The sequence below is a fragment of the Tiliqua scincoides genome, chromosome 2, assembly GCF_035046505.1.
Source record: "Tiliqua scincoides isolate rTilSci1 chromosome 2, rTilSci1.hap2, whole genome shotgun sequence".
NCBI lineage: Eukaryota > Metazoa > Chordata > Lepidosauria > Squamata > Scincidae > Tiliqua > Tiliqua scincoides.
In genome coordinates this window covers 243,640,068-243,658,413 of record NC_089822.1, presented here as the reverse complement: position 1 = coordinate 243,658,413, position 18,346 = coordinate 243,640,068, and the positions used below count along the sequence as shown (strand labels likewise).

The 18,346-nt window shown below is 42.9% G+C and overlaps 1 protein-coding gene across 3 annotated transcripts in view; it reads left to right on the top strand.

Moving 5' to 3' along the window:
* PTPRG (protein tyrosine phosphatase receptor type G) overlaps positions 1-18,346 on the top strand; it is a 659,913-nt gene that overhangs the window by 414,066 nt on the left and 227,501 nt on the right. For all 3 annotated transcript variants that reach the window (XM_066613931.1, XM_066613930.1, XM_066613929.1), the window contains exon 5: positions 13,477-13,572. In XM_066613931.1, coding sequence (XP_066470028.1) covers positions 13,477-13,572 — 96 coding nt within the window. The remainder of the gene's footprint in view (positions 1-13,476; positions 13,573-18,346) is intronic.

The following is an 18,346-nucleotide window of genomic DNA, read 5'->3' as shown; positions in this document are numbered from 1 at the left end:
CACAGTCCATAAGTCACCCTTAAGCAGTGGTTACCGAACTCACCCAGTCCACAAAGACCTCATCGAGCTCTGGACCTGGAAGTAAGTGCCAATGACACGCTGAGGTCATGCTGGAAAAAAAGCCCTCAAAAATAGCAAAAAAAAAAAAAAGTTGAGGGTGGGTGGATGGGCCATTCTGCAGCTCCACAAACAACCCAGTCCACTGCTCCAGACCTCCACACAGTGCTCCTTTGTGTTGCACTCATGCTGCTGAGCGGCTTGGCCGCTGTGGGTCTTGCAGCACTCCTGGAAATGCATCACAGCACCCAGTTTGGGAACCTCCGCCCTAAAATCTTTCCAAAACCTGAAATGCATTCTTCCCAGTAGGGTTTATTCTTATGCACTAAGAACTGTAGTTTGTTAGATGTGAAGCTCTCCAAGATCAGCCTTCTTACCTTGTGCAAAAGCAGAGAGCCCTGTGGCACTTTAAAATATGTATTGTGACATGAGTCTGATTCATCAGATGCAATTTGCATGTTCATATATGACTGCGTTTTACTGAGTCTGACTAGTGGTCCACCAAGGTTAGTATGGTCAACACTGAGGGCAGTAGCTTTCCTGAGTTTCAGACTGAGGTCTTTCAAAGCCTTGTCTGGACACACCAGGGAAAACAGGAACCCCATACATACAAAAGGTGTGCTCCTCTGAGCTTCTGGATTCTTGTCTGGAGATCATAAGAAATGTGTTCACCTTAAAAGGTGCCACACATTAAGACTACAGTGTTTGCAAAACCACATTTGGTAACATGTAGGTTAAGTGCCCCCTTCACAGAGATGTTCAATGTGGCATGCTGAATGGTGGCTGGTGATCTCCATTAAGAAGCTACCAGAGTGTAACAGCACCGGGTGTGACCATCATATGAACATAGCCATAGAATAGACATTTGCTTTGTAGTTCAGTTCATCATTTCATTGTCCAGCATTGGCCTAAATTTACAGTTCGGATAGAACAACGACCATCGAGCCACAACAATCTATCCACAAGAATCTACTTGTGAACATTTGTAACAACCTAAAAACTGTATGGTTTTTTTTCCCCCTTTTCCTTTTTTGGTCACCCTGAATCATCAAAAATTCCAGACAAAAGCAAAACCAAGGTAGTGATGACAGACAGGACCTGTGATCCAAAGCATATTGACTGCCTTGTTTAGTTAGGACAGACAAAAGAAAATATTTCTTTACTCAGCATGTAGTTAGCCTGTGGAACTCCCTGCCACAGGATGTGGTGATGGCATCTTGCCTAGATGCCTTTTAAAGGGGATTGGACAAATTTCTGGAGGAAAATTCCATCACGGGTTACAAGCCATGATACGTATGTGCAACCTCCTGATTTTAGAAATGGGCTATGTCAGAATGCCAGGTGCAAGGGAGGGCACCAGGATGCAGGTCTCTTGTCTTGTGTGCTGCCTGGGGCATTTGGTGGGCCACTGTGAGATACAGGACGCTGGATTAGATGGGCCTATGGCCTGATCCAGCAGGGCTGGTCTTATGTTCTTACGTAATTGAGCCTAATTTGAAAATCATAGACTCTACATAGGTTATTCTGAAAAGCCCTTTTCTTCAGTGGCGTTTCACAGGTATAATGTGTGAAAGCTTCTTACCGTACGCATGCACCCTCCCCCCTTACTACTGTTATCTCCACCACCACAGCTATCATGCATCTGCCAAATTGTAGAAGTGTTTTGGGCAACTGCCATTGCATGAATGAAGAGGCAAGCATGATTTCTGAATGGTGTACTGGAGAATCCCTTTTCTCCCCTTGCTGGGGCTGTTAAAGAAAAATTGCCTGGACATGTTTAACTTGTTGCAAAAGTCTCTCTCTCTCTCTCTCTCTCACTCCCCCCCCCTTGAAAACCAGCTTGATGCCTGATGGCTATTTATTTACAAATCTCTACTTGTGAAAAAGCATCTCTATTAGTTGCTGACAATAAAATAAAATATTTTGTAGTCTTTTTACAGTTTTTCTTAGTGTTCAGTACACATAGGAAGCGTATGACACATAAAAGGGCTGAATACAGGTTGATAGCATGCTTCTTTCACGCCTTAGCCATGCTTTTTCTTCCATTTCATCACAAACCTGAAATAGCCAGCCACTGTGTGCACATGGCATTCAATTACATTTTCCCCCATTGCATTCTTTATTAGAGACACCTTGCCTGCCTTTTGGATTACTGCGCTATCATGACTGAAACGGCTGTTCTGCCATATATAGAGAGCAGGTTATATTATATATTATCATCACTGCAATCAAATGCTGAAAATGAATAACTTCTTACAGGCTTGTTTCACTGTAATCGCTCATACAGTTTGCAGTTCAGCAGACAACAATGACTTTACCAGAATGTCACCCACTTAAGTTCATAGTCTCATGACACACAAGAATAGCTTCTCTGCCCAATGCAGAAACCCATTCCTATCTGCTCTGCAGGATCTGTAGCATAGCAGTATTTGATGCACATCGAAACAGTCTGTTTCAATGGGAACAGTTCCCACCAAAGCAATGAATGAGATGAGGGGCAACTTGATTTGTAAGCCTGCTAAGATGGTCACCACTGGACTCTACCTTCTCCCATCTAGTTGGTGCACAGAACCTAGTACTACTTCTTCCCCATTATTCTCCATGCTTTCCCTGTGTTTATTATTATTATTATTATTATTATTATTATTATTATTATTATTATTATTAAACTTTATTTATATGCCGCCCTTCTCCCCAAAGGGACCCAGGGCGGCTCACAACATATTAAAAACAGATTAAAAACATAATTTAACCACAAATAAAAACATATTAAAAACACATTAACATATACCCATAAAAACCATAGTCAGATAAAAAGTCAGATAAAAAGAGCAAAACGTAGTAAATCAGAGGATCAGGCCTGTAAAAATACTAAAAAGATACAGAAAAGGTGTTTTAAAAGGCCATGCACTCAGAAGGCTTCTTTAAACAAAAATGTCTTCAGACCTCACCGAAAAGTCTCAAGAGAGGGAGCCATTCTCAAGTCAAGGGGAAGGGAATTCCATAATGTTTGTGCCACTACTGAGAAGGCCCTATTTCTTGCCGCCGCCCCACATACCTCCTTCGGCGGCGGCGGTGTTTAGTAGCTGTATTGATTTACTCTTTTGAAGGAGGTCTGACTCTTTTTTTTTCTTGTTCTCTGTTTCCAAAGGGGGGGGATGTGTGTGTAGCATGTGTAGCATTCATCATGCTGTTGACACATTCATTATGTTTGTACTTATCAGGTATATTTCCTAGATGTTAGGCAAAGCCGCCCCAAGACCTCCTGAGGCTTGAGGTGGCATGCTAAATGCTGCCTCTCTTACCTGATGATATGCCAGCCTTGGTACTCCCACTCTCCAATGCCTTAGCTCAGCACTTTCCTCCCATCTGCATTTTCTTGTCTATTCCCCTTTCTTGTTCGATCCAGGAAGTGGAAGGAGGAGTAGTGGAGGCAAGAAGGTGGGCAGAACAGGTCCTCCAATTAACTGAAGCAAAAGTTCCAGTCAGCCTCATGGATGGGCCGGCCCTGTGCTAAGCCAAAATTTTTGTGGACTTGATATTGTATGACAAAGATTCAAGCCTCTTTTCCATTCTGCTCTTCAGCTTTCCTTTGCAGGCCTTCCATGATGTCACCTGTATCCACGAAGTCACCTGTATCTCTCACCTTCACTTCCTTGTGCTGGTGTCGCATAGCAACAGTTCTCCTGTGCTAGTGTGCTAGCATGTCTATTAATGCAGTTCATGAACATTGATGTTCAGCTGAACCCCCCACTCACTCAGAGCTAACCTGAGGATAAAGATGGGGCAATTAGCGAGTTAATATGGATTGTACATGATCTGAAGTTCAGCCCAGCTCTGCTAAGCTCTTGAACTTCTGATGGGTCAGAAAAGTGTGCACTTCTGTAAAGCTAGAGGCGGTTCATATTATGAACCAGGATTATTTATTTTCATACAAAGAGTGTAATTTTAACAGGCATATGATTTTATTGTATATCTTTTTTCAAGCAAAAAACTTTATTTTTGCCTTCCAGTGCATGTAAGATTTGAGTTGAGTGTAGATTTGTTTTTTCGTGCTGTGCTTTGTAAAGCACTGAATTCTTTAACTTGGTGGTTCCCATCATTGGTCTTCATCCCCTTCTTCACTCTTTTGGAAAAAAAGGTGTGTCCTTCAAAGATAAACCTATTAATACTGAGCAAAACATGGCATTTCAGGGGTCAGGTTTGAGGTTTCAAAGGAGCCTGGACATTTTAGGTCATTTTCTGTTGAAATTGAAGACAAGTTCAGTTGGCTGCTGTGCCTCCCAGGTGCTCCTGGAGGTTTTCACCTTGCCCCCCTCCTTTTAAATTGCTAGACTGCTGAGATTGTTCCCCCCCCATGCCGCCGCAGCCAAAAACTCTTGCAGTTTCTTGGTATGTGGTATGAGTTGGCTCTTCCTTAGAAATGCAATAATGTTTCAGGGTTTGACTAGCCAGAAGGATATTCTGTTTCCTGCAGGAAGGCCTTTGTGTGGTTCCAGGGCCCAAAAACTACAGTAGGAATTTTTCAGAAAATGTCTTTTAACAATTGCTTTCTAAAAAGTCAAGTTTGCAGAATGTTAATTTTCATGATCTGATGATTTTGACTTTTGTACTGCATCCTGGGTATGAGTAGGTTACGGTATGAAAACGTACTCTCTAAAAGTAAATGTACCATGAAATTGAGCTCCTAGTTTTTAAATTTGGTCACCTGGAGAAAGAAACAGCTTACTCTCACTGTGGAGGAGCCCAAGAGAACACCATACTAGGTGTCCTCATTGTCTCAGCTTGGTGCACCAGCAACTTAATTAAGAAGGCTATGGGCGGTATCCAGAAAAAGCCCTTTAGCTCTGTTCCAGTGCTGCCACTCATTCACCTGAACTTCTTGTGGATTTTGCACACACCCCAACTACTGTTCATTGTCCTGTGTTGGCACTGGCAGCTACTCCTGAAGTTCCCATAAGTTTGGGTGGTGCCTTCTCAGGGAACTGTGTTCGGAAGACATATAGTGCATTCCTCTGAATGCCATCTTGTCCTGTTTCAATGACAACGATCAACAAATTGCATCTGAAAACTGTTGTCGAGGAAAATTAGAGCTAATTTAGTATAGTGTTGAACTAGTACTAAGGAACCCTAAGTTCAAATTCCACCTATGAAGTTCGCTGAGTGAACTTGGGCCAGTCAGTCTCTCTCAGCCTAACCTGTCTTACAGATTCGTTGTGAGGATAAAGTAAGAGCTATCCTGAGCTATCCTTAGCCTTTCCTGAGAAACTTGGAGGACGGGTTGTAAATTTAAATAATTTGCTTTTTTTTTTCTTCTGTTCTGCTGAGATTAACTGCAGAACTAAGACTGCATAAGAGTTATACATCCTGAACTTAATGTAATTCCATGAGTATTACTGTTTATTTGATGACATAGTTCTGGCCCCACAAGTGCTTACACTACAATATATTTGTTAGTCTGAAAGGTGCCAGAAGGTTCTGTTTTTATCTCAGTGTTTTCTGAATTTGGAAGAATTATATTGTAGTACAAACACAAAACGTGGAAACAGGAAAGAGTAGTGAAAATGTAAATTTCTAGTGAGGTAATAACCACAGCACTATAATTCACAGCTTTTGTATGTTTTGAAATAGAAGACTTATTGCTGGTTTTGTGTTGGTTTTGAATGATTTATAAGGTTTTACTGGTGGCACAGTGTTGCAATCTATGTTGTCATGGAAATTCTATTGAATTATAGTTCCATTTATCCAAAACGATTTTCCAGACTTCATTTCATGGTGAATCATATGGTTGTTACTCTGAGTACAAAGCAATTTTGAAAAGAGAAAAAAAAGTCTATGTTATAGAAAGTATAAACAGTGGAGCAGTTAGTTTCATATTATGGAAATAGGAATGAATGTAGTGTACAGCTACTCTGTACCACAACTCTTCCTGTTCTACAGTTATTACTTCATATTTGCATATTCTTGCATGTTCAAAGTCAGTCATAATGTAAGAGAGCAGCATGGCCTGGAGTTGTGTAGGTAGAAAAAATCAGCTGTAACTCTCCTAGCATGTAACCATCCACCCACAGTCCAACAGCTGTCTTGAACACAGTGTACCCTTTCTACATAGGAAAAAAATTGGTCCTGAGAGCTCTTACGTTGTTTTGATGTTGGTTCGGTTGTTACATGCTAACCATTGAACCAGGGCTAACTTGACCATGCAGAAGTCAAGACAACTGCCTGCAGAAGTGCAATTCATAGGGATGAATTCAGCTTCCTTTTACTGAACCAGGCCTCTTCGTCCATCCAGCTAAGAACAATCTGCTCCAATGGACAACAGTTCAAGATCTCAAGCAGTGTCTTTAACCTGTAGCTGCCAGGAACTGGCTTTCAAGAACATCTTTTTTGTGGCAGATGTCAGGAGAGTGAACCTGTGCATGTAAAGAAAATGCTCTGTGAAACCCCACATTTCTTACTTTACAGAAGTAATCCTCTCTATCTCGAACCCTATCCAGTATGGACAGCCTGAACATGTGTTTCAGAATCCTTTTTGATATTGCAGGAAAAGCCCAACACAGGGTTGTCAGGAGCATAATGTGAGTTTGTACTTATGTGCTCTTTCAAATACAGCTAACTCCCCATTCAAACACAGAATGTACTCTTAGAATCCCTTGCAAGAAACGTCAGGGTTTGCTCACTTTGCAAAGGTTTGCCCTCAGCTTGTCCCACCTAGGATGCCTAAAGGTTTTACACACATAAAAGTAGAACAAAGGAGCGTGAAAGGAGTCCAATGGTCCAGCAGCTCTAACTCAGTTGTGTGCTGCAATCCTACACATGCTTCCTAGGAGTAAGTCCCGTTGAACTCAGTGGGGCTTAATTGGAGTAGCAGACCTACATAGAATTGCATTGTAAATTAATTTAGAAAATGCGATTCAGGTTGCAAGGTCATGTTGGCATTTCTATTTCTTTGTTTATTGCACAGCTAAAAATAATCAAATGCACTGTGAGAAAAATTCTGAATTCTCTCAATATTTTTGCTCTGCTTAAAACTTTATACGGATATGGAGACTTTGCATACAATTTGGTTCTGAGCAAGAGATTTCACATCCAGCTGCGAATGGTGGTTGAGAATAATTCCTTTTCACACTGCAGCTGAGAAAGGTAATAATAATTAAAGATTAGTCTGTTCAATAGTTAGCTCCACTGAATCAAAGCGAATCGTTCAGAGTCCTGCCTTCAGCATTCCAAACTTGGAGCCTTCCTTAACACTGTATTCTCCCTGAAATAAGCTGATTGTCCAACAGCCTGCTTAACTATTGCCCCTGCACTTATCTGACTGAATAGTCCTGAAGCTGACTGTTTCTAAAAACTTGTGGGGTTTTAAAAACCTGAATTGAATGATACTTCTTGGAAAAACAAACTCATTGTTGCTTTTCAGTCCCTCAAACATGCAGTTCCTGATTCCACAAAGATATTTTTGCATATGCTAAATAAGGAACAGTCTCCAGTGAGAGAACAGCATAGTGTTTTGGTCTTCCCACTTCCTTTAGCAGTATTGGGATTAGTTTTCTTGTGAGGAAAGAGAGTACAGTACTGGGCCTTTTGTAATACATCATTAAGGGCACAATCCTAACCAGGTATACTCAGAAGTAAGTCCTATTTTATTCAATGGGGCTTACTCTCAGGAAATTTGGTTAGGATTGCAGCCTTAGTTTTTCAAATGGACAGGTTAGATCCACATCAGGAAGCAAGGAGGCACCCAGGCAGGCAATCATATCCTTAACACAACATCAATCTCCCCAAAACCCCCAATGTAGGTCAACAGTGTCCATTTGAGGAGCTTGTTGTCCACAGTATCTGGACACATGGTGAGGAGAATTCTACCATGCTCCTGCTACTCTGTGTGCATGGCCAATGTTAAAGTTAACTTCATTGTGGCCTGGTTCAAAGATGGCCCATCCCTTTAGTGTGGTGATTTGCAAGGGATTAGATATTGACGTGTGAATGAACAGTTAGTTCTTCTTCCAGCCCCTCATCCCTGAAGCATGAATTCCCCTTCTCTCAGTCCCTTCCTGCTGATGGTTTCACTACTGATTTTAAAATTTAAGTTCTTTACGTGGAATGTCCCAGTTTTAAAACATGGGCTTAGTGGTGAAAAGTCTGAATAACAGCCCACTCCTACCTAAGGGTCCAATCCTATCCAACTTTTCAGCACTGGTGCAGCTGCAATGCAACCATGATGTAAGGCAGGGGTGCCCAAACCCCGGCCCTGGGGCCACTTGCGGCCCTTGAGGCCTCTCAATGTGGCCCTCAGGGAGTCCCCAGTCTCCAATGAGCCTCTGGCCCTCCGGAGATTTGTTGGAGCCCACACTGGCCCGATGCAACTGCTCTCAGCATGAGAGCAACTGTTTGACGTCTTGCATGAGCTGTGGGATGAGGGCTCCCTCCACTGCCTGCTGTTTTACACCTGTGATGCAGCAGTGGCAGTGAAGGAAAGGCCAGCCTTGCTTTGTACAAGGCCTTTTATACGCCTTGATCTATTGCAAGACCTTCATTCATTCATATAAATTCATCTTTAACATATTCATTTATGTAAATTTATTCAAATTTTAAATGTAAATTAGTTCTTTTTTTCCCCCCGGCCCCCAATGCAGTGTCAGAGAGATGATGTGGCCCTCCGGCCAAAAACTTTGGACACCCCTGGTGTAAGGGAACAAATGTTGCCTTACGTTGATGAGGTCTCTGTGACTGTCTTCCCACCAAAGGATGCAGCACATGCCTTATCAGTACAGCTCCACTGGCACTGGAAAATTGGATAGGATTGGGCCCTCACTCCCCACACAGTGATGCAGCAGCACCAACTGCCTGCTGTATCCGGTAGAGCAGTTTTGGCATCCGGGTGCCTCCTGGAGGGAAGGGAACATTTGCCCCCTGGCATGGTGGCTCCTGCTGCTGCCATGGATCAACTTGGACCTGCTCCAGCAATATCACTGGCTCAAGTCCATGTTGTCCTGCCACCACCGAACCCACCCCTTTCCTGGGCCCGATCCAGCCTCCCTGCCCCTGTCACCTTCCAGTTCTGCCCAGCCCCCATCCTGTTTCAACCCTCCCTCCAGATCACTGCATGGTCAGCAGTGGGTGTCTGGTGTCTGTTGTTGCGCAGATCTAGCCGCACATTGCTTGTGGTGGCGGCCAGGGTATGGTCGCCAGTATTGTCGCATTGGTGACAGACGTGAAGCTGTTTATGGCGCCAAAATGCTTGTTCTGGTGCCATATACGGCTCCCTGCGATTGGGTCATCAGGCCACTGGGTGTCATTGGGACCATTTGCACTTACCCAAACATACATTACAGGAATTAATTTCCTTAAACCATTATGAACAAAGATGTTCTGGACTACTTCTGTCATCACTGAGAATACGCTCAGCAGTAGGACTGAATATTGTTTTTGATCATAATATGTAAGGATGACTAAACATTGTAGTGTTTTGTTTGAAAAACGGTGAATGGTAGTTTGTTGTGAGTGAGAAGGGAAATGTAATTTACTGTCATTACTTGGGATTTTTATTTGTTTCAAATAAGTGAGAGCTCAAGCAATCCAACCTTAAACCAAATTGTTTCTAATTTGACTATCAGTGCACGAATGTATTGTTCTGAATTTTTTGTAAAAGGTGAGAGTTGTCCAAACCTTGTGGCTGTTAATTTGTAAGAGATTGCCAGAGATCTATGAGACTGGGAATATGAATGCAAAACAATTAAAATGTATCCTTCAGCTCTGCAAGACAAATGTATTATCCCCTGAATTTCTGTGGGCTTTGTCAGAAGACATAAAGATAAGCATGACCTAAGAATGCACCACATGTCACAAAATTTTAGCAGTTTTCTACTCAGTACCTACTCAGTTTTCTACTCAGATATTGAAATACCTTCATTATCATTATCAAAATAATGCATGTTTTCTAGTCTTCTTGGTTGCAGATGTGTGAAAATATTTAGGACACTATTAGAGCTAGGGTATTGAAATAGAAGTTCAATTTAAACCTATTACATTCAGTATTTTAAAATATTAGGAGATGAATTATATCCTAAAAGCCTTGGAAATGTCTGTTGTCCCTAGTACATAAGAAGAGCCCCGCTGGATCAGGCCAAAGGCCCATCTAGTCCAGCTTCCTGTATCTCACAGTGACCCACCAAATGCTTCAGGGAACACACTAGACAGCAGACACAGCCTGTGACCTGGTGCCCTCCTCAGTGCAGTGGAATTCAACCCTTTCCATGCCACAACCCCAATGAATGAATGAAGCATGAGACTGGGGACCCACTGCTGATCCTGCCCTTCCTCCTAGAATCTGATCCACCCACCTCCCCCCATTGTCACCTGCCCTGTTTCCCCCTACCTCTTTAGTCTTCACAATAACCCAGTGAGATAGCATATGAAGAGCCCATTGGATCAGGCCAAAGGCCCATCGTCCAGCTTCCTGTATCTCACAGGAATGTTTCAGGGAGCACACAAATGCTCCACCAGATGCCTCAGGGAGTGCACAAAACAACAAGAGACCTGCATCCTGGTGCCCTCCCTTTCATCTGAGGTACAGGCTGAGCAGGGGCAACCTTAGGAGCTGCATGGCAAGACTTGTTGTTGTTGTTGTTATTATTAACAGTATTTATGTTCCGCTTTTCAACTAAAAGTTCACAAAGCGATTTACAGAGACAAAACAAATAACTAATGGCTCCCTGTCCCAAAAGGACTCACAATCTGAAAGATGCAAAACACCAGCAGACAGCCACTAGAAAAGACACTGCTGGGGTGAGGTGGGCCAGTTACTCTCCCCTTGCTAAGAAGAGGAGCACCCACTTGAAAAAGTGCCTCTTACCCAGTTAGCAGGGGTAGGACTACGAGAAGAGTCTGTATATAGGATTATATCAAGAACACAGTTTTGATAAGGCAGTACCGTTATTGGCTTAGATCCAAGTCCTCTCTTGCATAGGCTTTAAAAAGCTGCCATGGTCTTCCAAGTGAGACATCGTGACCTCATTGGGGTCATTACCCACAGGTTGAACAACACTGCTCTAGTGGGAACGTTCTGACAGACGATAAAGATAGACTATCACAGTTGTGAAAGTGTCGAATGGGCAGCTCTCCTGCTTCTCCTGTGTTTCTAGAGGCTGAGCTGGATCATTGATTCCTGGCCCAGCCAAAAATCTTTGGGGAAGGGATCTGTGGAAGTTGGTGCTTCCAAAGAGAGTTCTGTCTCAGTTTTGGAAATCATGGCATTTAGGGAACCACCTGAAGCAGGGGGTTCCAGATTCAGTTTATATTAAGGTGTGTATTTGGAGAAGAAGAGAAAGGAAGTCCAGCAGTCAAGAATCACCATCACCGTTACTTCCTGCTGTACTGTGCCCCTTCGCAGAGAGCCTGATGTTTCAAACCAGATGTGAACTGCCTTCTTAGGAAGTGGGAATTCAGCATATAAAGGCCTGTTTTTTTAAAATATATTGAGTGATAGGTTTATTGTAATTTGGTTAAGAACTTTCACAGCAGACAATGCAGAACCAAAAATAGCTTATGGATCTGCTGAGTTCTGGTTGTCCATGGATTGAACCATGGTACAGATTACTGCTCCAGACTATCATGGTTCCTCTTTGGGAAAATGTCAGTAGAGATAATGTGGTTGGTGTCTCCATGCACCATTAATGAATCCTTTCCATATGTATAGAGGTTTGTTTTTTGAACTGCAGGTGTTGCTAACATTCCAAAGGTTTGTCATTGCAGGAGCAGTCAATGTACAGGTGTTAGTTATATAGCACAGAAGGCCACCCACATGTTGCTGCCTGTATGCATGACTCTAATTTGTAGCGCATTTCTGTTAATAAATTAGAATGGTTCCTGCAGGAGGCCAGATGGAGTAAAGCTGTTCCTTGATTGCTTTCATATTTGCGTAAGCAGTACATCACCATAGCTCAGCCATGTGGCTCCATGACAAGTATTCTGTTAGGCTGCAGTTTTGCTCAGATATATTGTTTTGTTTTATACATGTGCCCTCTCTTTTACACAAAAGGATGGAGGAAAATATGGAATGCCTACCTATAAAGACCTCAGAATTAGATGCCTGTAAGATCTACGGTATTTCTGGTTACTCTGTTTCCTAAAGCAAATATATGCAGCAAAAGATATTCAATTTGAGAGCCTATACTAGTGATTTTCAACCTTTTTCATCTCATGGCACACTGACAAGGTATTAAAATTGTCAAGGCACACCATCCGTTTTTGGACAATTGACAAGGCACACCATTCTGTTAGTGGGGTGCTCATATCCCCCCCACCAAGTCCAAGTCCAGTACATAAATAAATATTCCCCAATGGTCCTATTAATAAATGACCTTCCACCAAACTCCCGCAGCACACCTGGGGACCATTTATGGCACACCAGTGTACCACAGCACAGTGGTTGAAAATGGCTGGCCTATACTCTCAAAGCCCAGGATTTTTATTTTTATACCTCTTTGTATAATTCTTTGAATTATTTTATTTGTGATATCCAACAGAAGAGCTTGAACAGAAAAATCTGATAGGTCACAAATCAAAACAGGAGATGCCCTACACTGATCTGTACTTGCACAAGGAGATGCTTTTGTATACTTCCTTGTCACACTTTTCCTCTTAAAATCCAGGGCCCTTTGCCTTGCTAGCATTGCTCAAGCTGTGATTGTGAACATTACTGAATAGAAAGATGGGAGCCTGCAAAAGGACCTCTGCTATCTATCTATAGCCATTTGTTTTGGATTCATACTGTATGTAGATACTACAGCTATGTGAGTAGCACCCCAAATGTTCTGGTTTTAAAGTCTGCTTTGGAGGAAGAAAAACTGTGGATAATAACAGCACAGGCCAACACACATTTTACTGTCTTAAACATTAGACCTATTCCTGGATATATTTTGGGGTGCTGATTCCAAAAATGGCATCGGTTTTACCCTATCACATCTAGTTTTGGAGATACAGCTTAGCCTCAGTGAATGGATCAAGCAGCTTCTCATGTGGAAGCTTATACCATGGCTTCCTCACAAGAAAACTAATTGAACCATTCACTAACGATGCTGTGTCTTACCTCCAAAACTAGACGTGATAGGGAAAAACTGATGCCATTTTTGGAATCCGCACCCCAAATTCATATAAAACCACCATATATTTTGATAAAAGTTTTTCTGACCCTCAATTTCACAGGCCTGTGCAATTAATAAAACCTTTATGGCAAACTCCACTGTAGAAATTTCATCTTTTCCACTCTGAAGGCGGTGGGGTAGAAAGAGCAAGAGAGATGTCTCTAAGTTCTACCCAATGAACTTCATAGTGGAACAGAGATTTTACTTTCTGGGTCTAGTGCCCCATCCTTGCCTCATTTTCTCAACACAGCTTTCACTTTCCACTTCTTCACAGATGCAGATCTATTTCTACAATCCTGATGACTTTGACAGCTTTGGGACAGCAATTCAAGAGAAAAGAGTCATAGGAGCCATGGCTGTATTCTTTCAAGTAAGTTACACAATGACCCAAACACTTTAAACTGAGTGGTGGCAGAGTCTTTTTTTATTGTTGTTGTGGTTATTCATTGAATTGTTTCTGGCTTAATGGATGCATCTGTTTTCTCATTCACACCTGTCTAAATGAAGGATATTTCATATCGTCTACTGCGTGATTTAAAATGTAAATAAGTGTGTTTAGAAACATAATGGAAATCTTTGCATGAATTATTCTGATTTTTATAGCTGCTTGACTGGTGCACAGATTGGAGAACACATTTATCATAGAACTTACCTTGCTATTGAAGCATGTTGCTCAGGTTCTTGGAATATTAACAGGCCGTTTAGGCTGGAAGAAAACTTTAAATTCAGTTGCAACTTGCTAGTATATTAATCAATATTTTCAGTCAGTTCTCCTGTCCTTTTTTTATGTGGTAGCATCTTATTATAAATTGTCATGGTAACTAAATTTCTCAAGGAAACCAGGTTTTCTGAGTCAGTGAATTTATGGAGCTCCTTTTCACAAACTGCTTTTTCCAAGAATTTGAATGTTCAGTTAGCTCATTTACAGGTTCAGCACACCTGAGGACTTGCCTTTACCGGGGCCACTGCTGATGATGGCTGACAGGTCAAGTCAAATTGAAGTGGTGTTCAGCTCCTTTGTCTCATTATATTGGAGAAATGGTTTTCCTTTTCGGAGTAAAGGATAAATTGAGGTGAAAGTGATGGTCCAACCTTATTCCAGCAGGCTGTCACAAGCACGTTATACACACAGGCTGCGTCTTTCAGTCTAACAGGTCTCAACAGAGCCTCAAACATTTGGGAAATATTGCGTGCGTTATATTATTTTTAAAAACGCAAACTGATAAAATAATAGTATTAAAAACATACATGCTACATTAAAATAATTTTACTTCAGAGAACCGTGCCACCAAAGGACAAAGCTTGTTGTTCTAAATACAGCCCATGTAACAAACCCGTGTGGCAATGTAGCCATTCTGGTGGGGCATAAGCCCTGGTAGTCTCTTTGGGATAAGGGAATACTTGGGGTAACACTTCCTCTGGGCTAAGCCCACGTTAGTTGGCTGGGTCTGCTTGTGGACTCAGATCAGGAGACTGAGGGCAGGAAGCATGATAGGAATAGCAATGCCATTGCCATCAATACCGCTATCTTCCCAGCCTCAATCTGGCCTCCTCACCACCCCATCTTGCCCTGTTCCTCCCACTCTGTCCCTGCCTCTCTCCCCTCCCCCACTCTGTTCCTGCCTCCCTCCCAACACAGCGGCATTGACTTACCAGCACCGGCGGGCATCCTCTGGTTGTTGGAGTGTTGAATGGCATATTGCAATTTGCAACAGCTGTAAAGGGTCTTATGCCGCTGGGGTGCTTGTTCTGGTTGCGTAAGGCCCTTGTTGGATTGGACCACTATAGTGGTCTTTGGCAGGAGAATTCCATAACTGTGAAACCCTGTTAGAGCAATCACAGAAAGTGGAGAAGTGGAACTCTTTGAGAGGGATATAGGTGATGAACTACACTGGGAATGTAATTGTGTTTCTATTATAATTGGCTTTGAAATTTAACAAAAATCAATTTCCATTCATTTGAAAACCAGAAAAAAGCAGGTAATTCTGCTTTTCATGTATGAATTTCTTCTTTAGTCTACGTAGAGAACTTCCATGCTCAACATCTGTTTTTTAAGGTTATTTCCTATTTATTTGGGCCAAATGCTATTAAAAACAAACCACTTGACATTAAATGGAGTGTTTTAACTGCTAGGAAGATAATTGGCTAAATTAATTAGGTCACGGATAGAGAAGGCAAGGTGAAAATATTGTACTGTGTGAAATATGCAGCCACAGAATAGACGTGTGCAGGCATTTATAATGTAGCCAAAGAACAAATCTTGTTTAAATATAGCAGCAAAGGTTTTGTGAAAATGACATTGTGATGGTCAAATGACTAAAAGATGTACAATAGGAATTACTTGAAGGCTTGTTATCTGTCTTCTGCCTCAGTATCATCTTCTGAATATGTGTCATATATTGTATTTCCAGAAGGAGCTTTCCTTTGTTTAATACAAGAGACACGACTTTGTAAAAACACAATAAAATTTTAATCTCCTTTCCTTACTTAACCTGATTGCTTAGTGAGCTTGAGCCTAATGTCATGGGCCTAAGAACCAACCATATAACAGCCCAATCCTGAGGTACCTGGCATGTGGGCTGCAGTGGCACCAAAAAATGGCTGCCATTGCATCCTGCACACTCCCGGCAGCAGCCTTCTCCTCCTCGAGAGAAGGGGACTTTCACCCCTTCCCCTGGGTAAACCGAGTAGCTCCGCAATGTGGGCTACACAATTCTATGATGCCCCAAAGGTTGGCATAGAATTCAGAGCCTCCGTGTTGGGCAGCTAGCCCGACCTGGAGGCTCTGGACAGTGGCGTAGCTAAGTAGGTGCGGTGGGTGCAGTCTGCACCAGGTGACGCACCAGGGGGGTGACGTGTCCTGGGGATGACGTGCTAAAATTAATAGCTACCCCGTCATGCCATAAACCATTAGATGTAGAATGTCCAGCAGAATGCAAAGCAAAAAACCAGAGTGAAATCACTCCGTTCCTTCGAAAGTTATGGCCAAAAAGCAGGAAAGAAAAAATGCATGGAGTCCTATGGAAAGTGAAAGTGAGCCGTAGTATGTGTTTACTTGCGAGTAGGCGTACTTGCCATAGTCAGTTGGAAAGGGCAGGCTGAGAGGAATCGAATGACACCTGAATGGTCCTGATCCAATGAATGCAGCCCCCCCAAAAAACACCCGAGAAGGTCCCTATTTGTCCCCCATATTTGTATTGATGTGCCTGAAATAGAAGAACTTTAAACTGGGCACTGGGGAGGGCTGAAAATCTCACTGATTCTTTTTGGGGTATTGTTATTACAGGCAGACTACAGAGTAAGTTCCATTGACCACTATGGAACTTACTTCTCAGTAGACATGCTTAGGGTTGAGCTCACAGGCTGCAATTCTACCCACACTTTCCTGAGAGTAAGCCCCATTGACCACTGTGGGATTTACTTCAGAGTAGACATGCATAGGATTGGGCTCACAGGCTGCAATCCTACCCACACTTTCCTCAGAGTAAGCCCCATTGACCACAATAGGACTTACTTCAGAGTAGATTCACTTGGTGGAACAGGATTGGCTCCCCCTTATTTAATTATTTTTTATTTTAATTTAATTATTTATAATTATTTATTTTTATTTGCTTGATGATGTCACTTCTGTCCATGACATCACTTCCAATGGGTCCTGGACAGATTGTCATTCTAAAAAATGGGTCCCAGTGCTAAAAGTTTGAGAACTGCTGCAATAAGGTGTTAGTAAGTTGACACGGGGTGTTTGTGTGTGAGACTCTACAAGTTTTCAAAATCAGAATTTGGAGGAATAATACCATCATGTTATATATCAATCAGTGCATAATTTCATGCAGAATGCAATGAAACAGACCACATTGAAATATCTGTGTCGTAACAAAAGGTACAGCCAAAAACTCAGTGGGGGCGGGGCAATGGTACATCACCACGCTCACCACCTGGGGCATTGCCCCGCCACTGCATGGGGTGATGCGCAGGCCTCCCGCACAGGGTGACCCGAATCCTAGTGACACCATTGGCTCTGGATCCGATAGAGCGAAGCTCCACTAGACCTTCCTCCCTCCTGCTCCGCTCCCTCCTCCTCACCCTCTCCCCCTCCCAGACTGCCTCCTCCCCGCCTCCCCCCACACACCCACTTACTTCTCTGCTGCTCGGTGGTCCGCGTGACTGCCGAGTGGCGGAGTTCTGGTGCTCTACTGGCGTTAGCCCAGCACTGGCCAGTGCTGGACTAGCACCCGCAGAGCACCAATACTAGGGCCCAAAGATGTTGCACCATTTGCAACAGTGCATGCTGGTAGTGAGCCAGCGCACACTCCATAAGATTGGTCCCTAAGTCTTCTCACGAGTAGTTGTTCTGTGCTCTAATGTTATTCTTTTATTATTTAATTGCGCTTTCTTTTCCATCCACTTTCCTCTCCTTTGCACCTGTCTTAGGTTTTCGGCTTTGGGCGGAAAGCCTGTCCTTTCATTCTTTGTGAAGTACTCAGTGCATGTAGTTGCTATATAAATAACAATAATCAGTAATATTGGTATGGTTAGATTTATGTTCTACTTTTTGTCCATCAGACCTTCAAAGTGGCTTCCAACAAACTTAACCTCTTCCTCAGAACCAAAGCAGAGATGAGACAGGTGCTCTTCTCCTTGAGGACCCTTCCATTGGCCAGTATGGTATGGAATGGCAGCTGCCTGGATAGTGTGCTCTCCACTCAGGGTTTTGATTACCCGGAGAGCCAAGCAGGAAGGAGCCATGCACTTACCTGTTTGAGGTGCCTTCTACAAGTAGGCATGGAATAAATTTAAAGTGTCCATCTAAAGCAGGGGATGGCAACCTTCTTTGGCATGGGGGCTAGAGGCCATGTCTGTAAGTGGATGGAGCACCATTGCATCAAGATGCCACTCTTGTATGTTCGATGATGACATCATCGTGTCATTGCTGAACGTCGGGGTTGGCAATGTCCACATTGCATGGAGCTCAGCTTGGTGCTGCTCATCTACTCAGTCACATGTGTTAGAGGCAATATTGTTGGTGAGCGGATTGAGGCTGACCAGTATATGGCAGCCCAGCTCACTAAAGTACTAGTCCTGCACCACCAACATACCCATGATGAAGGGGATAGAGCATAGGTAGGCAGGTTGGCCAACCT